Raw genomic sequence first — 25,434 nt, forward strand, 5'->3', positions numbered from 1 at the left:
AGAGACTGTGTGTGATAATAAATGTTCATTGTTTGAAAGTGAAAGTGAAGTTGCTCAGTCGTGTCTGACTCTTTGCAACCCCATGGGCTGTAGCCTACCAGGCTCCTCTGTCCATGGGATTTTCTAAGCAATAGTCCTGAAGTGGATTGCCATTTCCTTCTCCAGGGGATCTTCCCAACCCAGGGATCGAACCCGGGTCTCCCGCATTGTAGACAGACACGACGCTTTACTGTCTGAGCCACCAGGGAAGTCATTGTTTTAAGTTACTGATATTTGATGTGTGACGGGCTTGTCTCACTAAATAGATTATAAGCATCTCACAGAAAAGAGTAATGGGACTTCCCTGGAGGTCCAGTGGTTAACACTTCACCTTCCAATGCAGGGGGTGCAAGTTTGATTTCCTGGTCAGGGCGCTAAGATCTCACATGCCATGGGGCCAAAACAAAACAAAGCATAATATGGAAGGAATACCGTAACAAATTCAATACAGACTTAAAGTAAAAATGGTCCACATCAAAAAAAGAGAAAAGTTCCATGTCTTATTTGTCATAGTGACTGGCATGATATTAGGATGATACTAGACAAGGTAAACGATATTAATGCTTTACAATTACCTTCTAGTCAAGTCAACAAGTATTTAATACCCGCCAGATGCTCTTCCAGGAGCCAAGAAAATCAGTAAACAAAAAGGCATAAATTCAAGTGGATAAAACATATGTAATAAAACTAAAGTTATGTACCAGGGCAATGAAGATAGGAAGCTAAGAAGAAAAATAGAATGAAGACAAAGGATGCTATTTTGTATATTTGACTTAGGCTGTCAGGAAAGCCTTCTCTAGAGACTCATGTGTGCATCTGGGAACCACAAGCTCAGATCATCGAGACGGATAGTGGGGCACAGCAAGCATGGCTGAGGCCAAGATATCTGTTGTAGACTTCACTGTTCAGTTGCTTGAGTGTCTCATGGCCCATCTTCACATTTAAATCTTTCTCTCAGAGGCTTGGACCCCTCTTTCCTTGGTTCTTGAATTTTAACAGGACACTGGATAGTGGTTTATTTTACAAAGATCTGCTCATGTAATTGAATCATCATGTAAGCCTATCAATATGGCTAATGAGTCAAAATAGGATAATGTTAGTCAGAAGAATTAGAGAGTTCACAGATCACAGACTCTCTTTCATGACTTCTGTTACTTGAAGCTTTCCGACTTCACTGAAGCCGTCAGCACCCTCAAATAAATTATATAGGTAGTAACCCAAATATGTCTGTGTGTTTCTGACCCAGAGGGAAATGATCTGCTCAATCAATATACATTTATCAAGACATAAGTTTTCAAATTGACATGTAATTGGCTCTCCCAAGAGAAGAACAAAAGTGTTTCTGAAATGTTCTGTCTGCTGTAGATTTCACCCCCTCTCCCTCTCTCTGGAAGAAGCAAAGTGACTGGAAGGATCCCTGGGCGATGGGTCCCGCCCAGGTCTCAGGGCGGTGCTGGTGTCTGTCGTTCAGAGCCCAGTCAGGCACTCTCACATCTTAGCCATCTCACTTCGGAGAGATAAGCATGTCGTTATTTAATAAGCTGCCACTCCTCAGAGAGGCATGATGCCCAACTGCAACTTGCATCTGATATTAAAATGTTCAGTCATGGAGCGCCTGCCGTGTGGTGGCAGCAGCTGGCGTTCTTCTTTGTAAAACTGATTGATTCGCTTGCTTTTTATCATTTGCTATCATTATTTATTATCTGCTCCCTTTTAGCAACATATTCTTGGCAAATTAATTTATTTGTGCTTTAAATTCCTAAATGTCCCTAGAATACTGGAGTGGGTAGCCATTTCCATCTCTCAAGGATCTTCCTAACCCAGGGATCAAACCTGGGTGTCCTTCATTGTGGGTAGATTCTTTACCATCTGAGCCACCAAGGAAGCCCTCAATTTTTGCTTTAATTCTGCAGAGCAAGTTTCACTGAGAGGTTCACATAGAGGAAGTGAGAAGCAGGGTAGACAGAAAGAATGGAGGAGAGGAAGCCAGAGAGAGAGACACAGAGACAGAAGAATCCCCAGGTGCGTATGTGCAGTGGGTGGTGTGGTATTCGGTGTGTGTGGGCATGTGTGCAGTGTGATATGTGTGGCTGTGGTGTGAGGATGTTCGTGTGTCTGTATGCATGGGTGTGCAGGGGCAAGAGACTGGAGGTCACCACTGAAATGTAACCAGAGGAAAAAAGACAACTATTTACAGACTAGGATCTGTTTGTGAAAAGGAGGAAGAGTACTTTTTAAAAATACATATATATATATATAAATTAAGGAAGTAATCACTGTATGTGTTTTTTCTTCTTAAAAATAATAGGGCATTCAAATTACAAGAGGCAAAATATTAGAGATACATAAGAGGAAATGCTCTTGGTGAATAGGTTACCCAGAAACCCACTACTACACATCTTTATCAAAGCAAGTTAATTTAAAATATTTGAGGACCAGGCATGAGCTGCATCATGTATAATTAATTTTTCTCATCTCTGACTGCATCTACTATATATCACAGATTATAAAAACAAGGAGTTTTTTAGGAATCTCCACAGAATTTTGTATTAGCCTAGTCATACCTAGACAAAAGTATTTTTAAAAAATCTTTCTTTGATGTATATTTAATTATGATGAAGTGTTTAAAACATGGAGACATTTGGATATGATAATAATTTACCCCAAAAATTATTTTTAACATTGATGGAAAGCAAGAAAATGAATTTGGAAATGTAAAGAAATTTCAATCTTTCTTAAAAATTGTTTTTCATGAGATATAATACTGATACTTTATGAATTTGGCATAAATGTAAACATATGCTGAAGTCTGTTCATGTTAGATTGCCCAGTCCTAAAAGATATTTGATTTTAGGACATTAAAACAATTTTCTTTTGGATTGACAGAACCTTTAGAATTTTGTTGTATAAGTAATAAGAAATTTAAATAGTTATTGCCCATTGAAATGATTGTCTCTTAACAGCAATTTTAAGAGGATTCAAGGGTACTTTGAAGAAAAAAATTTCAAAAGTCCTTCAAATGTTTAACAAAATGATACAACAAACAAACCAAACAAATCTCTAAATCCTTTTAAGTATTTTCTCCCAAGGATTCCTTTCTTTTGAAAACTCTCTATTTCAAAGGAAACTTAATCTGTGTGTTCCTGATTCATTTATACACCTCAGAGTCATTGCAAACACCAACGCATCTTATGAACCTTTTTATAAACCTTTTCAAAGATATTTTTATTTGAACCAAAAAGTCATGTTTTGTTGGCGTTAAATGGAGCTTGGGGTACTGGAGAGAAAGTTAGCTCGGAGCCCAAGGGTTCAGGTGACTCTAAAAAAGGTCAAAGTCACTCTTCTAGTCTCAAGTGAGATCGGAGTAAAGAATAGAATGTTCACCATGTAGAGCATTTGTGAGCCAAAGATTTTTAAAAAGAAGTAAAGTTCTCTTGAAGCCTTTAAATATCTAAAGCTCCAAACAAATTCTACACAAAGTAGAAAATAAGTTGGAGTTGAATTCGATTGGTGTGTGTCTTAGTAATTTTTAAATTTGGAGACAAATATGTTTAAAGCCCATTTTTGCTAGCTTGTGTATTTATGTTGCTGACTCTCTGAGCTGGGGTTTTCCCCAGAATCAGACAGGGTTTGGGCTCGAGTTTATTTGGATGGTGTCTCCAGACAGCATGCTCAGGCGGCTGTGGGAGCAGCCTGGGTGTTGTCAGCGGTCCCCACGGTGGGCAGCTGGAGCTCAGTTTTGCTGGGGGACTCTGGGAGCCTCTGTGCCCCACAAGGATGACAAGGCTGGGGCTTTCTACACCAGTTGCCCTGGTCATTGGTTGAGGGCCACTTCTGGGGCTGGCATCCCCAAACCCTTGGCCCACCCGGCACCAGAATGGAATGGTTGGTGTGGACCATGGAGATGTGGGCGTGCAGATAACATCTGTTCCTCTGACACACCTTCTGTTTGTTTCAGAGTAAGTTCACCGTGGGAAATCAAGGAAAGCTTTATCTAGGTCATTTTCCTTCCTTTCTTTTTTTAAATTTTATTTGGCCATGCTGTACAGTATGTGGGATCTTAGTTCCCCAATCAGGAATCAAACCCAGGCCCCCTGAATTGGGAGCACAGAGTCTCAACCTCTGAACCATCAGGGAAGTCCCTAAGCCATTTTTCAAGCAGAAGACAGTTTGTGATTGATGGATGTCATTTGAGGACCTTAATTATGTAGAATTTAAAAACAAAACTCAACGTGTATTTACTTTGACACTCCACTGTCCTTTACATGAGTAATGATGACTAACATTTATTATGCTCTTAGTATGTGCTTGGCACCATGCTAGGTGTCTAAGATTGTAGCATAACACGAAATCCTCATGGGCACTCAGTGGGGTGCCTACTTAAAGGTTGTGATGAGGCTTTGCCATGACCCTGTGAAGGGTGCAGAGCCCCTGAGATGAGGCTCGAGTCCAGGGGAACAGCGGCTGCCTTTCCAGGCAGAAGGTTCAGCTCCCAGCTTACCCCTGGAAGATACCTTTTATAAGGGGATGCAAGTGTTCTGTGATCAATGGGTGGTAAACATTTGTGCTAAGGTGAAAAAGTGGTTAATAAGAAGTCCCAAGAATGGGTCAGTGGGCGCCAGAGATGACAACAGATTCTGGTCTCATCATCATTTACTTTTCTTGATGCCAACAGTGTATTTGAAACTGAGTGGGTGTTTACTGATCAGCAATACAAGGAGGTGGGCTTCTTGGGTGGTAGAGTGGCATAGAATCTGCCTGCCAACGCATGAGATGCAGGAGACGTGGGTCTAATCTGAGTTGGGAAGATCCCCTGGAAAAGGAATTAGCAACCCACTCCATGGATAGAGGAGCTTGGCAGGGTACCATCCATGGGCTGGAAAAAGAGTTGGACATGACCTAATGACTTAACAAGTACACAGAGCTACAGGCTGAAGGAAGATCACTCACTGTGTGTCCCCCAAGGCTCTGCTACCTGCCCCTGGCTGTTTGTTCCTGATGAAGATGGCTTTATCCACCCAGAGGAATGGGACTGTCTCTAATTCACACACAGGTGTCACTGAAGTTAACAGTAGCCCTGACTTTCTTAATTCTCCTCTGGCCATAATCCTAATGCTGAGTGCTTTTCTTCAAAATCAGGACAAAATCGGAGATGCCTTTGTGGTTCAAATTATTCAAAGAAACAACTTTACCTTCTAGGATAGCTTGTAGGCCCCAGTTCTTCTTACACTTACCTTTTTTTTTTTTCTTCTGACTCTCCTCATGTTTTGGTGCAACCCTGTTTTCCCTCAGAATGTTACCTCTACTTATTCCTCAGGTACTTGAGAAATACACTTGAACTTGAGGATACTAATGGATGTTACCTTCAGTTTTACTGTCCGTCTCTCACTGTGACCAAGTCTGGTTGCTTACAGCAAAAGGACCTTAACTAAACCATTAGCCTAAGATGTTGTGCAAAGAAACACCAGGATCTCTTAATCAACATGGCAGCTCCAGCTGCAAAAGTTTTTTTTTTTTTTTTTAAAAGAAAACACCAAAGTAGTCTTGGCGGTATTAGCAGCATCAGGCAATTACAGAATCCGCTGCAATAAATGGCCAAGGTTACGGCACCCATAAAGTTTAATTTGCATTCTGAATATTATGATGTGTTCACCGAGAATGCAAAGCAGGCTCCGCAGGACGTGAGCAGCTAGATTACAGAGCATTTCAGAATGTCTGTGATTCACACGAAGGAATGAGGGGGGCTTGGTGATGCAAGGTTGGCCTCAACCCTCAGCTCCTTCAGCAGGACACAAGGAACAGATGGCCCCCGTGGGCTGCTCCTGGGGGAGACCTGTCACCAGATGGTCAGATGCAAACTGGGCCTGGGTCGCACCGCCACCAAGTGGATTATCTGGGTCACTTGGGGGGGTTTATGTAGAGGGCCGGGAGGTTGATCAGGTTGCTGTGTCTGGAACCTGCTGGCAAGAGGATGGAAATGATCTAGCCAACTGCACCAAGTACGTGTGATTCCAAGTCACCCTGTGAGAAAGCGAGTGGGTGTCACGGAGAGACTCTGAAATTGGATGAGGGCCTCATTGGCAGAGAGAGAAAGCACGTGGGATACTGCATTCCCAGATGAACAGGATGCACTGGACTCACGCTCTTACACAGGGGAGGGGGGTCCAAGCCCATCGCAATTCCGTGCGCCCCCAGAGCGGCCCTGGCACATTTGCATTGTTGGGCTGTGGAGTGGTGGAGGCCAGGGCCTGACTGATGCTAAGAAGCTTCTCTACCTGACTGCGTGGTGGGTTCCTGCTCTTGCCTCCCCGCTCCTGGGCACCCTCAGTGTGTCAGGGGCCACAGACAGCACCCTCGGGGGGTGTCCTTCCAAGATGTCTTCGTTCCATGTCTCTTGGCTCTATAATGGCCACAAGCACAGTGGGTGTCAGGTTGAGAAAATCAGCCGGAATTATTCTTTAGTGAAACAGGGTGGAGTTTCAGGACTTTAGGGAGAGCAAGAGTGAGAATGGCTAGAAGTATTCCTCCTTTCCTCCCTGGAGACGTGACCCAGGGGCAGGTGAGGCTCCTCAGTTGACTAAGGATTCCCAAGTGTGGTCCGCTTATCCCTGCAGGTAAGTGGGGGCGGGAGAGGGTGGAGAGCAGGGCTCTTCACCCGAGTCTGCAGCTCTGAGCGCATGACTGGCCGTTCACTCCAGAGGGACTGTCCTGGAGCCTTCCACTGATGGCATCCCTGAAGGGGAGACCAGGCCGCCAGCTTCAATTTCCTAGCAGTTCCTCCATCTCACTGAGATGAAAACTGTCCCCTCACATCTTTAATAAGTGCGTTGGCATAACATTATTTTAACAGAGGATTTTTTAACAGAAAAGAACCAGACTCACAGATACAGAGAAGAGGCTAGTGGTTACCAGTGGGGAGAGGGAAGTGGGGAGGGGCTGATGTGGTGGGGACTGGGAGGTGCAAAAAGCGTGTGTAGAGCCGGCTCCAGGGCTGTCCTGCTGCGTGGGGAATACGGCCAGTCTAGGGCTTTGCAGTGGCTGGGGGCAGGGTGTCACCTTTGGGAACTGTGGATCCCTGTGCTGTGTGCCTGTAACTTGTATGGGATTGTGCAGCACCAATACATCAATAATAAATACATACATTAATCAATTATTTTAAGAAGAGGACTTTTTTGGGCAGGAATTTTCATTGTAGGTAACTTCTGTAATAAGACAGAACACACTGCACTCAAGTCTGTGCCAACTAGTTGTTCCCCTGTGCTTGAACAAACTATTGCATCATCCCATTATCTTAGGAAAAGGTTCTAATAATCTTATAACTTAGTTTTCACTCCTCATTGAAGCAGTCACGGGCCGTTCCTTGTTGATCCCTTTCTACCCCTGATACAGGGCTAGGTATTCGTGTAGGTTAGGACTGTGGTGGGCTGCACATAACAGAAGCTGAGTGAAGCTGACCGAAATGAACAGCGCTCTCCCTTCCATCATGGGCGGAGAGGCTCCGAGATGGGCTGCTGCTCTTTCTGGTTCGGGAGCGGGACGGCGGGCAGGGATGGGGCAGTGTGTGCTTTGCTGTGAAGCTCTTTGTTGCAGCACATGTCACATAGTACCAGGGTTACTTTCGAGGCAGGAATAGGGCAGTTACATCTACAACATTTTATCAGGAAAATAGAGGCTTTTCCAGAAGGTTTCCATCTGCTTTTCAGGTTTTTTTGTTTGTTTGTTTTTTATGGTGGTGTTGTATGCATGCTCAGTCGCTTCAGTCGTCTCCAACTCTTTTGTGACCCTATGGACTGTAGCCCAACAGGCTCCTCTGTCCGTGGGATTCTCCAGGCAAGAATACTGGAGTGGATTGCTATGCCCTCCTCCAGGGGAGCTTCCCCACCCAGGGACTGAACCTGTATCTCCTGAGTCTTCTGCATTGCAAGTAGATCCTTTACCTCTGAGCCACTGGGGAAGCCCTTCCATCTGCTTTACACTTATGTCTCATTGGCTAAGGTGATCACCCTCTCCCCTTGCGGTTCAAGATTGGCTAGGAAATCTGAAAATGAGACTGTCCTGTTTGACATATTCCAGTAACAATCCACGTTCTGGGGCTAGGCTTACTCCCCCTCCCCCAAGTATTATGGTTCTGATTTTTCAGGAAGAAAGACAAAAAAAAAGGGTGTTAGGAGGACTGCGTCACAGGCTGTGTTCCTCCAGAGGCCGATCATGAGATAAGGTCACCAGAGCAAAGGGCTTACTTGGAAGGTGATCCCGGGAAGCACTGACAGGAGATGGGCAGGTGAGAAGTGAAGGCCAGGATGGCAAATGTGCACGAGTGAGCAGGTCAGTGCCGCAGGCAGCTGGGGCTCAGGCCAACTGAGGATGGCTGTGGACTACAGTTGTCCCCCCAGGAGTGGGGGCCACAGAAGCTAGGGCGCTTCTTCCTGTGCCCACACATCACTGGTAGGGGGCTGCAGACAGGGACAGGGACCACCTGGCACCTCCAGCCGCCACATGTGCAGACTGAGCACCGCCCTGAGCACACAGATGCTCATAATCCCAGGAGCCAGGCTCAAGAGCGTGGACGCTCAGGGCCCAACGACCACCCGCACCCGTCACCATGCTCAGGAGGTGCTCAGTAGCACTTTAATTTGATGAGCATTTATTGTGGACCTACTACTTGCCAAGTACTCTGCAAGATATTTACTAACTGATTTGTTCTTAGGTAGACTTCTTTGACACTAACAAAACAAGTGGTATCTGCACTGAGTTCTGTTATTTTTATTTGATATTGGAGTATAGTTGATTAACAATATTGTGTTAGTTTCAGGTGGACAGCAAAGTGATTCAGGTATTGCTTATATGTAGAATCTAAAAAAAAAAATACAAATGAACTTATTTACAAAACATTGGAAGGACTGATGTTGAAGCTGAAACTCCAATACTTTGGCCACCTCATGCGAAGAGTTGACTCATTGGAAAAGACTCTGATGCTGGGAGGGATTGGGGGCAGGAGAGGAAGGGGATGGCAGAGGATGAGATGGCTGGATGGCATCACCGACTCAGTGGACGTGAGTTTGGGTGAACTCCGGGAGTTGGTGATGGACAGGGAGGCCTGGCGTGCTGCGGTTCATGGGATCACAAAGAGCTGGACATGACTGAGCGACTGAACTGAACTGACTGATTTATAAAACAGAAACAGACTCACAGACTTAGAGAATGAATTTATGGTTACCAGGGAGGGGGGCAGCATGGCGAGAGGGATGGGTTGGGAGATTGGGATGGACAAGCCCACACTGCTGTAGGTAAAACAGATTACCAAACCTACTGATAGGACCAACCCACTCCAGTGTTCTTGCCTGGAGAATCCCAGGGACGGCGGAGCCTGGTGGGCTGCTGTCTACGGGGTTGCACAGAGTCAGAAGCGACTTAGCAGCAGCAGCAGCAGCAGTCCAGCACAGGGAACTCCGCTGCTCCCTACTCCGTCCTCAGATCTTGACACCCTGTAAAGTGCACCTTCCTGGCGGCCGTGACCCTGACCCTCCTTGACTCGACACTGTGTACACTTCCTGTTCCCGTGGTGAAGGATCTTGGAGCACTCTGTCCATGTACATTGTGTGGCTCTTCGGAAACAAGCTGTTTTATTTAATGAAATATTCAGTGTTTCAGAATTCTGCTTTGTCCTGAAGAGCAGACATTTACTAAATAGTCCATTAGATGCTTGCAAGGATGAATGCCTCTCTTTCTTATTCTAGAGCAGTGATTTACTGCAGCGAGCTCTCTGGCATTATAACCGTCATTGTTCTTTTCTTAATAATTAAAACCGGGAAGTGACTATGGTGAATAGAGGTCTTAGTGGCAATCCTCCCTAAGGTGTTGTCCTCAGGCACCTGCAGCAGCAGAAGAATGCAATCAACCCCCGTCCCTGTTGGTTTTGCTCCGGGATGAGGGTCTCTGGTGGGCTGATTCTGGTGCTGCTGCAGCGACTGTTGAGCTTTGCTCCCCTCCTCCTGGGTTCACCTCCTGCTCTTGCGCTCAGTGATCAAGGATTCCTGTCCTGCATTCAGCCCACCCCTCTTCTGCTGTGGCAGGCATGTGGTTGGGTGGAATGGACCCCCAGCCCAGATCCAGGGCAGGACTCGATTGGCTTACATCACTCAGATTATCATACTTTGTTGGCTGTGGTGATTCATTCCTGGGAGGGTGTGTGACATAATCGAGTCTAATCATTGTGGAGCCAGGATGAGGACAAAGATGTTACAGCAGATAAGATGGATCTAGGAGATCAGAAGTAAAATAAGCAGTGCCCGCCTGAGTCTGTGCCAGGAAACTATATTAATGCCAGACATTCTAGTTCCATGGACCAATAAATGCCTTTTGTGTTAAGATAGTGGAGTTGTGTTTTTGTTACTTGCAGCCCAAAACATTTTTACTGAAACTGATAGCTCATATTCCTCTCTGGTTTCAGCCCTGAACTGGCTCCAGCTTTCCCTCCTAATCTCCTTTGCTGTTTCACTGGGTTGCAACTCCAGATTTCCGTCACCTGATACCCACAGCACAGCCTGCCAAAGGTCTTCTCAAAACGTGGCCTATGCTTGACCATGGACAGGGCTACTCATCCACTCCCTAAGACCTCTTTAAACTCGGCAAATTAAAACAAAAGGTAATTGTGTCCTGTAATAGTGTCTTTTAATCATATAATTCAAAATGGTTGCCTTATCCTGATTCTATATACAAACTGTAAGGCCGGAGAATGGTGAAGATAAGTCTTCTAGAATTGGTATTCAGGGTCATTATTTCTCCCACTGCAAACCAAAGTTCATTTATTAATTTATGAATGGCAGATGATTAGATTTGGAACCTGGGAAGCATAATCTTTAGCAAATTATGTTTAGTATAGTTCACCTTGCTTTGGCCTCTGAGAGAGAAGTTGTCTCCATCTGTACAGTCCTGTGCATGTCCATTCCTTTGGTACAAGAGGGGTTCTGCCACATAACATGAGTGAGGGGCTCCCCTGGTCACAGGAGTGAGTCACATGATTATGAGCATGGTTTGCATCCCGGGAAGGGTTTTAAGAACTGGTGCGGGTTATTCTAGGAGGTTAGGGAACATTTCATTTGGCCCATTGCTTGGACATGGTTAAGTGCAGAGTTGCTTGAAGACAGTGGAAAACAGAGTCTTGGATGTTTGAGGTTTGACACAGAAAATTATACTTAGTTTCATGACAAAGGACTCTAGAGAAGCTTCAGAATGAGCAACACTGTAAACACAGAAGCAAAACTGTGCCCCATGTTGAAAGTTAGTTGCTCAATAGTGTGTGACCCTTTGTGACCCCGTGAACTATAGCCCAGCAGGCTCCTCTGTCTGTGGAATTCTCCAGGCAAGAATATTGGAGTGGGTTGCCATTTCTTCCTCCAGGGGATTGCCCCAACCCAGGGATCTAACCCAGGTCTCCTGCCTTGCAGGCAGATTCTTAACCATCTGAGCCACCAGGGAAGCCCCATGTTGAAGGAATGGGTTTTTCTTTTTTCTCCTCAACAGTGAATTTATTGGTCTCCTATATTCCAACGCATAGCTGATGGCACAGCAAGTCAGCTTTGGTTGAAATCTGACAGTGGGCACACAGATTTTGCTCCTACTTTGACCAGCTTTTGAAATCTTGCCTGGTGTCTTCACATGTGGCCCAAGCATATTTGTAATTTGCTCAGTGACCTTGGAACTCTTAATTTAGAAGAAACAAGTACATCTAATGATTTACCCAGTCCTGTTGGTCATATTTTCTAATTCTGATTCATGATCCAATGCTTTTCCTTTATTTCTGTAGCCACTTGACTTACTTAGAATCTTATTTCTTGTTTCTGTAACTCCTGTGGTGTGTTAGTTGGTTTCTCTGCCTTTTGGTCTTCCCTTCTCCACAGAGTGGGCATAGAACCTCCTGACTCTTCTGAGTTCCAGCTGAAAACACTACCATGTCCCCCGACCTCAGCAGGCATGGCCTACTGTGTGGACTCGTTACCTGGCACGGGCATGCCTTCATGATCTGGATGCAGCCGGCCTTGGTGTCCACCCCCTGTTCCTCCTGCACACGTGTGGGCATCTGCAGTGTGCCCTGTCACTCTCGCCATCCATGCCCTCTGTCCTCTTGGAAAGCACACCCCCCTCCATGTTATTCCTCCTTGTTAAGGCCTTCTCAGCCTTCCTGCATTGGCCCAGCCATCACTTCCTCGCTGACCCCCAAGTTCCCCCTACGTCTTGGGCGGGTGGTCAGTCTCCCTAGCTCCTGGAGGGCTAGAGCTGTGTCTTGCGTTTCTGTATCTCTGGTATCTTTATTTAGTGCCTGGACAGGCCTCAGAAGGTTTTTCGGGATGGATGAATGAAGCCATAAGGTAGATATTGTGCTTTGGTCTCCTGCTCAGAGAAGAAGTGAATGAGGCAGGCTCACTGTACACTCCTGGGGGTTTTGGACAGTGATTGAGCAAAAGGGCTGCCCTTGAAGAAGACTGCTGTTGGCTCTGTAGTGGATTGTTAGTCAAAGTCTAGACTTCTGACTACACAAAAAGCAACACCCCGTGCAGTCCCACCAGCCGGGCACAGTGAGGGTAGAGCAGGCCCCTGCAGCTAGCCCAGCCCACACCGACAGGCCACCCGACTTGATACCACATTACACGCACCCGGACTTTGGGAAGGGCAGGTGGGAGTGGCAGATTGGGGCAAAAGCATCATTTATCGATGGGTCTTAATATCCCTGCACCAGCATCCTCTCTATGGGATGAAAAGTTTCAAGGGCTCTTTCAAGAATGGGTCCATTAAGATTTTAAATTTTCAATTAAAATGGAGCCTGAATATTCCTAATGTACATTTATCAATTTGAAAAGTAAGAGCTTGATGTAATTTTTTAATTTCATCCCCACAACCACCCAGAGGTATAGGAGGTATTTTTATGCCCATGTTACAGATAGGGAACTTGAGGCCCAGAGAAATGTAATAACTTATGTAACTTTCTAAAGGCACACATTTACTGGTGGTGGAGTTAAGATTTGAAATTATATTGTCAGGCGTCAGGGACTTGTACTCTTAGTTAATTACCTCTCTGCAGCTCTGCCACCAGGGAAAGCCATGTGCATATTTTCAGTTCTTTTCATTGATACTGTGTCAACAAAAGCATATGAAGTTTTAACTATCTAAACAAGCTACCAAGATATGAAGCATCAAATATTTAAAATGAAGAATATGGAATAAAAGTAAATATGTAGGGAAAATATAATTCTTGGAGCTGTGCAAAGGCAGGGGTTATGATTCACAATGGTGATGAAACTGAGATGGGAGAGAAACCAGGCTGAGTTGCCCAAGGTCACAGAGTGGCCAACGTGGAATTGGAGAAGAGCCGTCTCACACTGAAACCCTCCCAGGGCTTCGGCTGCTGGACGCTGGCAAGTTTCTTATCTAAACTTGTAATGAAAACTAGAGGATCAGTAGGCTTAATGCAGAAATCCTACTTATTACTCAGTATAGGATTAGAGGACAAGGTTGAGTCAATGATTTCTGCCACTGAAAGCCAGTTGCTCTGATATTCAGATGAGCTGCAGAGCACCATGAGATAACATTGCACACCCGTTGGGATGGAGACTCTCAAAGAGCAGAAGACATTAATACCAACTGTTGGCGAGGACGCGGAGAAACTAGACCACAGCGTGCTGTCCGTGAGAATGTGGCACGGTGCAGCCACCGTGGAAAACAATCCGGTGGTTCTTCAAAAAATAAGGATTACCGTATGATCCAGCAATTCTGCTCCTGGGTATAGGCCCAGAAGAACTGGAATCGGGCGCTCAGGTATTTGTATATGTGTGTTCTGAGCAGCATTAGCCAAGTATCCATCTGCAGATGAATGGAGAAACAAAATGTGGTCTGCACACGCAGCAGGATAGTGTTTATTCTAAAAAAGGTAGGAAATTCAGCACCTGCTCTAGCACGGATGCCTTTGCTTTGATGGCTCAGACGGTAAAGAGTCTGTTTGCAATGCAGGAGACCCAGGTTCAATCCCTGGGTTGGGAAGATCCCGTGGAGAAGGAAATGGCAGCACACTCCAGTATTCTTGCCTGGAAAATCCCATGGACCGCGGAGCCTGGTAGGCTACCATCCATGGGGTCGCAAAGAGTTGGACACAGCTGAGCAACTTCACTTTCACTTTCATAGAACAGATGAAACTTTAGGAAGTTTCAACATGGGTGAAACTTTCACTGTGTTAAGAGAAATATACCATTCGCAGAAGGACAAATGTTGTATGGTTCTGCTTACCTGAGGGACCCAGCATGGTCAGATTCATACAGAGAAAAGTGGTGGCTGTCGGGGCTGGGGAGAGGAAAGGAGGGGTCAGTGTTTAGTGGGGACAGAGTTTAAGTTTTGCAAATAAGAAGAGTTCTGGAGAGGGTTGGGATAAATGCCAGACAGCCATGTGAACGTACCCAGTGTCAGCACTGTGCATGTAACTGATTCAGGCATCCAGTTTTGAGGTATGTGCATTGCGCCACAATGGAAAAGGAGCTTTTGAAATCAGCTAGCTCGGTTCCTCAGTCAGGGTCCAGTTGGGAAAGCTGACACCACCCCCACCTTTCAGATATGAGGGGCTGTGGGAGAAGGTGTCAGCTATGGGTGGTGACCAGGCTTGCTGAGGTTGGCAAGGGCAGGAGGCAGTTGCAGCCTAGGGCTGCAGGCCCCGGCTGAGGGCATTACCTACTCCAGAAGTGGGCTACACGGAGGCAGTCAAAGCCCCTGGGAGGAGGTGCGCCCCAGTGGATGGCCGGGGGCTGGGGAGGAGGAGAGGCAGAGAGCCCAAAGCCCACCTCCTGCACTACTTGCTCTCCACAGCCTACCACAGCTTACGCTAAGACGGTGTGTGGGGAGTCCAGACACATCACCTCCTGTGACATGGGCAGAGCAGGGGCTGCGGCAGACACAGTGAGGCACACGTGAGAGAGGGAGCCGGCAAAGCTCGAGCACATACCCCGCGTGAAGCGTCTCTCCCCATCACTGAAAAAACTCTTCACATTTCCATAAAAAAAAATGTTTAAAATCTCCCTACACGATTTTCCAACATGACAATGCTCAGTGATGCTGGTTAATCTCAATTACATTAATTCACCTTCTGCAGGTTGGACACATTCAAGTAGAGTCCAGAGAGAGATACATTTGATCAGAGGGTTGACTTTGGGTGTCATTCAAGGCTTCAGAGACTGTCTCTTGCAATCAACTTAAAGTCATCCTGAGCTGAATGGCAGTCTGTTTCATTTTGTTTTGATTTCTGTTTGTAATTGTGAGCTCACATGGACCACAATTCCTACTATTCCTTCAAGCTATTCCTCAAGACTCCCACTGTTCCGTCAGAACTTGATCCCTTTTCCTTTCCCTCACCCAAGTCTAGGTCAGCATGCATTTTCTTTGCAGCCTCAGCCTCCAAGCTTACTTGGTATGTAAGGCGTGTAGTAACTGTGATTTGTTGATTTGTCTATTTTTTCTGCATAAGCCTCTAAACTATTTGAAAGCAAAGACAGTATACGATATATGTATATGAAAGTGAAAGTCAATCAGTCGTGTCCAACTCTTTTCGACCCATGGACTATACAGCCCATGGAATTCTCCAGGCCAGAGTACTGGAGTGGGTAGCCTTTCCCTTCTCCAGGGGATCTTCCCAACACTTTGGTCCCTGGGTTGGGAAGATTCCCTGGAGGAGGAAACCTATTCTGTGTGTGTACACTGGTGAATCTCTACCACTAACTGACAATAACCAAGGCAAGGCCAGGTCCATGCTGCTGTTGAATCTGATCTGACTGTTTGCGACCCCATGGACTGTAGCCCGCAGACTCCTCTGTCCATGGACTTCCCAGGCAAGAATATGGCAGTGGGTTGCCCTTTTCTTAATGAAAAGCTATTTGATGAGTAGGAGAAATAGGACCAAGCACGTACCTGTCAGGAGCCGGAAACAGAGGAGGTAGAGCTTCAGGGGAGCTGGGCAGTGCTGGTGATGAGGAAGAACAGAGCTGCTCACGCAAATTATGAACAACAAGTAAGAGCTGGTTTTAACAAAGTACTTTGTGAATTTTTATTTTGAAAAATTCCAGTAGACAATCTTAACTCTGGAACTGGCTCCAGCAGAGATGTCGGGGCTTGGAGATAAAAGTCTAAATGAATAGGTGGGCTTTGTACAGGAATCCTGATGCAGCAGCTTGTTTTCCCCACTGACAGCTGCCACAGGGTCTCCATCTGTCTTATAGTCTCTTCTCACGCCTTGACACTTCCTCATTGACAGCTGGTGTCTCTGCAGCCTCCCCCTGGAGCTGGGTGGGGCTTTGTGTTTGCTGGACCAGCAGAACACTGCAGGAGTTACACTGTGACCCACTCATAAAGATGCCCTGTGCCCCGCTCCTTCCAGGAGGCTCCTGGAAGCCAGGCTCCATGCTGTGAGGAAGCCCAGGCAGCTCCTGGTGAGGTCCCAGTCGTGGCCACTGCCCCCGCGTGCCCAGCCAAGGTCCGTGGAGTGTCACTGCCACCCAGCTGTGTGTGCACTGCAGGTGTGAGAGTGACACAAGGGACTGTTCCCCTACGGAGCACCGAGCTCACTGATCGTGGACATGCACAGGTGTGTGGAAGGACCGTGACGCGAGTCGGGCAGGCCTGGGTTCAAGCTCTTATTCTGCCCCACCTTGGTGGTGCTTTCGTCCTGCTACCCATTCTGTCAGAACCCGAGTTCCCCTGGGCACCACGTGGGGCTCAACAGAGAGATGGCATGACCATTAAAAGAGATGCTGCCTATTGATGCCTGATGCTCTGCTGGGTCTTTCTGGTGATTGACCGTGATGCCGTTCCCCAAGATAAGGACGTTTTGTGAGCTCTCTGAAGAAAGGTCATGTGGAGAACAGGCCTCTTGATGATGGGGAGGGAAAGGAGAGTGAAAAGGACAGTTGTGATGGGACAGTCAGAGGACACGGAGGGAATGAAGACCGAGGAGCTTCCTGCGACATTTGGTGTGAAACACAGGGCAGCTCAGATCAGAAGCCAGAAAGGCATTGGTTTAGGCAGGGGCTGGGCGGGGGCAGTGAGCCGTGACATGTAACACAACTGTGCCCACAGAGCAGAGGGCTGGCAGCCTGCGTCCTGACAGAGAAGACAGAAGAAGCAGTTTGTGTTCATTTAAGGCCTTCATTTCTAAGCTATAGGGTGTTCTTAAGAGACGTGTGCACTGTTGTAAAGGTGTACATCACCCAGCGAGATTTCAATTCCCTCTCTGTGAGTGGTCCTTCTCTTTTCTCTGGAGATACATTAAGGTGAATGTTGCTGGTCACCACCCACACAATACTGGCTTTCCCTGTGAACTCGCTTATTCTGTTTATTGCTGTCTCTGTGGATTCTTTCCTGTGTTTCATATTTGCATTTAAACTCCTGATTCCCCAAACGTCTTACCTGATTATTACTGTAGGTGCACATGTTACTTATACTCTGGTTCTGAAACGAAAAGCAACAGTACAGATAAAGGACATGATGACTCAGAGACCAACCACCATGCCTAGAAATAAGGGAAGAGGTTTGCTATTTTAAAAAAACTTTTTATTTTATATTGGAGTAGAGTTGATTTACACTGTTGTGTTAGTTTCAGGTGTACTGCAAAGGGATTTAGTTATACGAGACCGGCTACTTAACAGATGAAAGTGAACGTGTATCATTACAAACTACAGAGGGATTCCCCATCCTTGGGTTAGTGGATCCAGTCAGCATGCAATTAATTGGTCGGAAAATATCTACTGCTGTTATCTCAGAGTCTTCCGGCTGAAAGGGATGTCTAGTTCCTCAATTCATAAAAAATGGAGATGGAGGCTCAGACAAGGTCCCTGTGAAGTTACTTACCTGCTTGCAATGGTTCAGTGACATTGACACAGACATGACCATGGGAAGCCCACGGTGAAAGCACAGTTTCCAACTGTCTCTTGTCTTACTTTTCTGAAGACTAAATTTTCCAAGATGAGATGCAAAGTCATTTTTAAGCCTTCACGTACAAGGTTTTTAATATTCATTCTCAAACATTTATTTAGTCCTCACCATGTGCAGGGCACTGCATTAGGTGCGTCTTCTAAAATAAGCCATGTGAGGGAATGAAAGATAATTTCTGATTTAAAAAGCCAAATTATGAAAATGTAATATTTATTAGGCACTTGTAAGATAAAAGGCACTTGCTAGAACATCACCTCTGCCAGCTTTACACCTCTGTGAAATTTCTGGTTTGCTCAAGTTGATATGGGTCTGATGCTAATGGGGACGAGGGCAGGAGTGTAATTCCTGAGAGCCTGGTGTGACGAATGTTAATTCTGACCAATCATGTCTAACACTCAGTAAATGAGTTCTACAGTTGAGGGGAGTGGGGCTGGCAGAGCTGATGGTGGTCTGGGGACCCCCAGGACCAGTGAGGGATGTAAGAGGCGGGAAGAAGAGCTGTGCAGAGTGGGCTCCCAGAGCTCTCCCACCTGGGCACCAGGCAGGGAGGGGGCCGGGACACAGGACATGGAGGTGAGAGTGAGGCTGAGTTCATTTGGGGAAATTAACACTTCTCTTTTTCTGAGGGTTCTTTCCAGGCATAGGGAGTTTATAATGCACTCCTGCGGCCTCTACGCTCCTCCTCTCTCTGCTCCAGTAGAGGTGTCTGGGTGGATGTATCCTGCCTGGTCCAGATATCCAGAAATACTATCAGTTCAGTTAAGTCACTCAGCCATGTCTGACTCTTTGAGACCCCATGGACTGCAGCACACCAGGCCTCCCTGTCCATCACCAACTCCTGGAGCTTGCTGAAACTCATATGCATCAAGTCAGTGATGCCATCCAACCATCTCATCCTCTGTTGTCCCCTTCTCCTCCTGCCTTCAATCTTTCCCAGGATCAGGGTCTTTCCCAATGAGTCAGTTCTTCGCATCAGGTGGCCAAAGTATTGGAACTTCAGCTTCTGCATCAGTCCTTCCAATGAATATTCAGGACTGATCTCCTTTAGGATGGACTGGTTGAATTTCCTTGCAGTCCAAGAGACTCTCAAGAGTCTTCTCCAGCACCACAGTTCAAAAGCATCAATATGATCACCTGCCTACAAACACCAGTTCCCTCCTCCCACCCAGATTCATCAGTAGTAAAGGAGTATTCTGGCACTGGTCAAGTTTAGAACCAATTCAGCAAAGCTGTCATTCTGTACAAGAGACAGGAAGACACACAGACCCTCTTCTCAGCAGACTTGCCTCCATATTGCTGGGCCTTTGCTATTAGTTACACTCTTTTTTTTTTGTCTGCATGGGTCTTTGTTGCAGCATGCAGGCTTTCTCTAGCTGTGGTGCCTGGGCTCTCTAGATGCCGTGCGTGGGCCCTCTAAGTTGACCTGAGTAGTTACAGCACCTGGGTTTCTCTAGTTGCAGTGTGGAGGCTTAGTTGCTCTGAACCATGCAGGATCTTAGTTCCCCAGTCAGGGATCAAACCTGCATCCCCTGCATCTGAAGGTGGATTCTTAACCACTGGACCAGCAGGGAAGTCCCTGGGCCTCTGCTCTAAATACTGCAATCTCCTGGAATATTTTCAGGTGAATATTTTCAGGTCAAAGTCCCAAATCCCTGGGATCCCTTATGTTCATAAACTAAACCTGTGAATTTAGCCAAGAAAAATGCGTGTGTTTGGGCAAGTGAAGGATATAGAATCCTCCAATCATTGCCTAAAACAACAACTGGGGCTTGTGGCTTAATTTTAATTCACTATGTTGTTAGGCAGGGTCTCTGTGAAGCTCTGTGAACACAGGATTTTAGGCCACCAACGAGGGGAGTGAATATTTTCTTCTTCTTTCACTGTCACTCTCGCCACTGTCTTCTGAGCTGGATCGATGTGGATAATGAAGAAACTCACCCTCCGTTTGTGAAGGCATGGAGAGCCTGGGTGAGGGCGGGGGTCTTAGGTGCCTGAATGAGGGTCAGGGCGAGTGCTGAATGGCCTCTGAGCCAAACTTCCAAAAGCCTGTTGTCTAGAGTCCCCTGGAGTTTCTCTATTTATTGGTTTCGGTTGCTAAGAAGTGACCATCCTCAGCACGGAGGCTGTTGCCCTTGGCTACCCGTTTCTTTGTGGCCATAATCTTACATCACATGATACCAAACCGGTAGCTGGCAAGGCAGAGATAATGAAATGTCTTCCTGGTGTTGGCCTCCTGGTATGAGGCAGCTTGTGTTAACTCCCTTTCTCAATCAAAGGGAAGAGCTGACTTTAGTTTAACAACACCCCCCTCCCTGTTAAGTAGGGATTTGCTATTTGTTCTCTGAGATGTGTCAGTTAAAATCATGTCCCCCGAATTATCTCTTTCTTGATCACTGCTCCTTTCATGGGGTTCCTGGGAGCCTGCTTGGAGGTGGTGCTGTTATGGATGCTTGGAGGTGGTGCTGATCTAAGCCTGGAGAAAGAAGTACTCCGTGGAGCTGGTGCCTGTTTCAAACCACGTGTATTTTTGTCCCCTCACCGCCCCTCCCGTCTCCCTGCCCATTGATTCCACAGATCAGATATTCACATTCAAGGTAACTGTTGAGTGCATTTGTTTTCCTTTTTAAACAAAATCTTTTAATGAGTTTGTACAATATTGCTTCTGTTTTATGTCTTGGTTTTTCTGCATGTGGGATCTTAGTTTCCTGACTAGGGATCAAACCTGCACTCCCCGCATTGGAAGGTGAAGTCTTAACCACTGGGCTGCCGGGGTCGTCCCTGAGTGCATTTCTAGTTTGAATTCCATTCGCCATCCTCTGGCTCCTTGACTCCTTGATCCTTCCTTTGTTTGTATCTCATCGTCCATTGCAAGAGGAATCTTCAGGTTTTGGTATTTATTTTCAACACAGACACTCACCGAATTTAAGGAACTCCCTATAGTGCACCAATAAAATGCTGGGGGAAGGGTGTCTTTCTGTGTCTTATACCCTGAATCCATTTGCAACTTTTTGTCTCTTTTTCTCAAGGCAGTTCTAAACGCGCCCCATGTCTGCTGCTGTTTGAAAAGGCTGTAAAATTCAAGCTACATGATTATGAATACTATGAAAAAGGTTTTGACAACTTTTGATGGCATTTAATTCAAGTTAAACTCCTCTCATTCAAAATAATAAGCATAATGTTACTTATTATGCAGATGAGGCAGCGAGGCAGATGTTTGTCATCTCAGCGCATTCACTGGGGATTAATAAGTACACAAGCTGCGGGGTTGGGGGGGTCTGGGTTCAACCTGGGAATTTGAAAAAGGGCTGAGGAAGGGTGATTACTCTGGAGCTGCTCTGTCCAGTAAAGGGAGTGGGGGCGGTGGGTAGGCAGCAACCACAGGAGGCCATTTACATTTAGAGCAATCAAATGAACTCCAGTGAAAACGGAAAGCTGCCCGGTCGCAAGGGCCGTCCTGGAGCCACAGTGACCAGTGGCAGCTTATCGAAGAGCACAGACACAGCACATGTCTGTCGTTGTTGGAAGTCCTACTAACAGCACTGCTAATCACAGCGTTGTTAGAACAGCCAGGGACGCTTGCAGATTTCTCTCCTCAACGGGAACTTTACCTGAAAGCTTCTGGGAACATGTGAAGATCTATGAAGAGCCAAGTGGGAAGGAATTACCATCAGTTTGTAGTTATTGGCGTGCCATCCCCATGGCCTATGGGCTACACCAGAGCTGTGCTTCGCAAACCTGAGATGTGCGGGCGCACCACTTGGAGTGCAGAGACTGACCCAGTTGGGCTGGAGTGGTGCCCGAGAGTCAGCGTTTGCATCCACCCCCTGGAGATGCTGCTGCTTTGGTCTTGGAAATGACAGTTGAAGAAGCGCATATCAACAGCATTGATTCCCAGTCCTGGCTGCATGTCATAATCAGCTGGGGTCCAAACACCCCTGAGACCTAGAACTCAACCCCAGAGGTTCTATTTTAACTTTTCTGGGGTGTAATCTAGTCACTGAAGACTTTTAAACAGCTCGCCAACTGATTAAAATTTGAGAACCGTTGATGGAGGTAAAGCAAGTCTATTAGGTCTGAGGACCAGAAACACTGGCCTCATCTGGAAGTTTGTTAGAGACGCAGATTCTTAGGCTCCCATCCTGCTGAGTTCTAATCTGCCTTCCAGGGACATTTGCCTGGTGATTTCGTGTACATTACAGGTGAGAACAGGGTTCCAGGTAGCCTTTAAAAGTAACCATTTATTGATCTGTGTACATGTGCTTTTAAAAAAGTGTTTTTAAAGCAATAAACTGTTAATGATGCTAAAGTTGAAACTCCAGTACTTTGGCTACCTCATGAGAAGAGTTGACTCATTGGAAAAGACTCTGATGCTGGGAGGGATTGGGGGCAGGAGGAGAAGGGGACGACAGAGGATGAGATGGCTGGATGGCATCACTGACTCGATGGATGTGAGTCTGAGTGAACTCCGGGAGTTGGTGATGGACAGGGAGGCCTGGCGTGCTGCGATTCATGGGATTGCAAAGAGTCGGACATGACTGAGCGACTGATCTGATCTGATATAATTTAGTCCATTTGCACACCTAATTATTGTAGCTTTGACTGTCATGGCACAGGCACCAATGGTGGTTTCTGCTTGCATTGTAACAGAAGGTATCAGTCAATAATACCAGCAGAGTGGACACTGGACTTCCACGTCTGAAGTCAAGAATTAACCAAGTTTTTAAGGACTAAGTTCCACAAGTTTGCATTTAATAGTTATTCAAGGTAAAGTATAAGTCCCCTTTCAGGTTAGTTCATTTTTTGATTTTAGAAAAGTATACACTTCTAATTCATTACCAGAGATATACAGCATAGGTTCATTTTTATTTGATGTAATTTTTCATCATGAAACATGCAGGTCTCAGATCCTCGGTGGCGAGGGGAGAGTAGGAAGGGACTGTCATGTCTTGACCAAAACAAAAATGTGTCCAACAGTGTGTTTTTCTTTCCAAGTGGTATTTTAGAGGAACTGTGCCAAAGAATTATAAAGGAGAAAGGCCAACTATGCTGTGTTAGATCAGCACTTCTCAGACTTGATTGGTAGGGACTGTGGTAGGGATCACTTGAAGAACTTGTGTTAAAATGTCGACCCTGATGCTGTCAGCCTAGGACCGGGCCTGAGACCCAGTATTTCACAGGTGGTGGGACGCTGCTTGTCTGTTGATGACATTTTGAGTAACAAGAGACTAGATGACTCTTCAGGACACCTTCTTGTAAATCTCATTGCACTGATTCAAAAAATCAAGTGGTCTGGTATAAACGATAATAATGGTGATTTTGTTGAAAGTGCTGATTTGCTCACTTGAATCATCCAAAAGAAAGATACCAAAAGGTCGGAATTATTCATAGCCCCATCATTAATGGAAAGCTTATGGGGAAGTGAAGTCATTTAAGGCAAAAGCAAAATAGTAACATAAATACCTCAGATGACTACCAGGGCAAAATTTTCAAAATGTTGCAAGCTGTCTGCAAGCTTGAAGTAGCAATTTACATGCATAATTAGGTGCAATCAACAGTTTTGAAATGTAATATATTTTCTGAGCCCGTATTTACTTATGACAGACGCAAAAAAAAAAAAAAAATCTGTGTCCCCCAAAAAATAGAAGGGCAGAGAAAGGAAAAATATTTGCCTTTAACAATGGAAGCCTGTACAAGCACTTGCCTAAATCTAGAACAAATTCAGTCGAAGTATTGTATCTTTGTTTTGATTTGCTCTTCATTGAAGTTCACAAACACATTTTGGAAGTAACAAGCATGGAAGAATAATAACCTTCCAGCCAGTTATTCCAGCTCTTGTTGGAACTGACATATAAATTTTTATTTCTACAACATAAAATGAAAATCTGTCAAATTTAGAACTTTGTTGCACAGAACACCACTGACTTTCTTCCTGCCTTCAGAAGGGGCTTCATTCTTTGAAGATCCCACATATCTTTTAGAATAATTTATAGAAAAAAGATTAATTAAACTGGCAATTTCTTCTTCCTAAATCAAGGTCCTCAGAGCATTGCTCGTGGTGAATTTCTATCATCTTACTATTTTCAGTAAAACAGGCACCGAGTGTTCCCTATGCCCTAAGGCACTCTACTAAGCACTTTACACAGATCATCTAATTTACCATTATAAAAATACTATAAGGATTGATTGATTACAATGTACTGGGGAAGAAAGGGAGAGTTAAGTGACTTCTTTAAAGGCAGAAGCTCTATATTTTCTTGGCTGGCATATTACCACATGAGAGGTCATAATGTCACTTAAAAAGTATAGCAAATGTCAGACTTAAGCAAGCTTGTGTTATTTTGAACAAACTCCCAATTTAGAAAATGAGCTTGAAATATAATTTTTCATAATTCTGAAGAAAAAGAATAATTTCACCCCTAAACTTTTCTTTTCAAAAGCATGTTCACATTGCATTATCCAGATTGACTGTGCCCTGATTAAAGGGGCAGTTAACTTCTATTATATTTAGAGTCAGAGATGAATCAGTTGCACTGAGAGATAAGACATAATGACATGTCCTCGTGAAACTGCCACTATTTGGACGGTGTGTTTTGAAATTGTCAAAGTTGTCTTTAAGTAATGCAAAGCAGTCACAAGACGACTTTGCAGTTTCAGGAGGCGAGCATAGTCTGTGATACATCACATAAGGGGTGAGGGGTGGTGGGGGAAGCTAAGCTCTATTTAGAAATGCACGGAGAGTTCATTTATCTGCTGATCCATGTGGGGGCATTATGGAACTCAAAGCCCAGAACAATGGGCTCTATTTACTATTAAACAGCTTCTTAATAATCCTCTACTTCTCTCCACAGCTGCTGGAAGGTTCCTTTGGGGCGTGCGGAGTCGCCTTGGCCTTGGCACTTCCTGTGGAGTTGTAAAGTGCTCCCCAGGACCAAGGAGTGTTCAGTGTAGAAGTCATCCTAATCAGCTGCCTGTTGGTGAGCCCCGCTCTAAGAATTCCCAAGAATATCCTTGTCCTCCCCATCTGTCTCTCTAGATTTACAGAGGCAGCTCACCTCCAGGCCCGGGGTCCCCGCCCCTCGGCGGATCCCTGCCTGGGGACGGGCGCCCTTCCAGCGCAGAGGGGTGACTGGAAGCTGGCGCCCACGGGGGCACCTGGCGGCCAATGCCCGGCCGCGACCCCTCGCCTCTCTCTCCGCACACCCCCCGCCCCCACTACCCTCCCATCGCCCACCCCTCCGCTGCAGACCTTTACGTGGAACTCAGGCTAGCCGCCAGACTCGCGTCCTCGCCCTGGGCGCGGGACCTCACCCCTTGCGGGTGCCGCTCGCGACCCGGTCGAGGCGAGGGTAGGTGGACTGCCGCCTGGCCTCTGCCACCGCCTGCCGGTCCTCGCCCTCCGGCGCTGAGGGCGGCTTGGGGCCACGGGAGCGCGGG

At 46.0% G+C, this 25,434-nt stretch overlaps 1 protein-coding gene across 1 annotated transcript in view; it reads left to right on the forward strand.

Moving 5' to 3' along the window:
- The window catches only part of ZCWPW2 (zinc finger CW-type and PWWP domain containing 2), a 189,092-nt gene extending 163,864 nt beyond the window's left edge, over nt 1–25,228 (forward strand). Inside the window, exon 9 of the mRNA XM_061395708.1 lies at nt 24,849–25,228. Within this exon, the coding sequence (XP_061251692.1) occupies nt 24,849–24,914 (66 nt within the window). The 3' untranslated portion in view covers nt 24,915–25,228. The remainder of the gene's footprint in view (nt 1–24,848) is intronic.
- The last annotated feature ends 206 nt before the right edge of the window (nt 25,229–25,434 follow it).

The sequence above is a fragment of the Bos javanicus genome, chromosome 22 (assembly GCF_032452875.1).
Source record: "Bos javanicus breed banteng chromosome 22, ARS-OSU_banteng_1.0, whole genome shotgun sequence".
Lineage (NCBI taxonomy): Eukaryota > Metazoa > Chordata > Mammalia > Artiodactyla > Bovidae > Bos > Bos javanicus.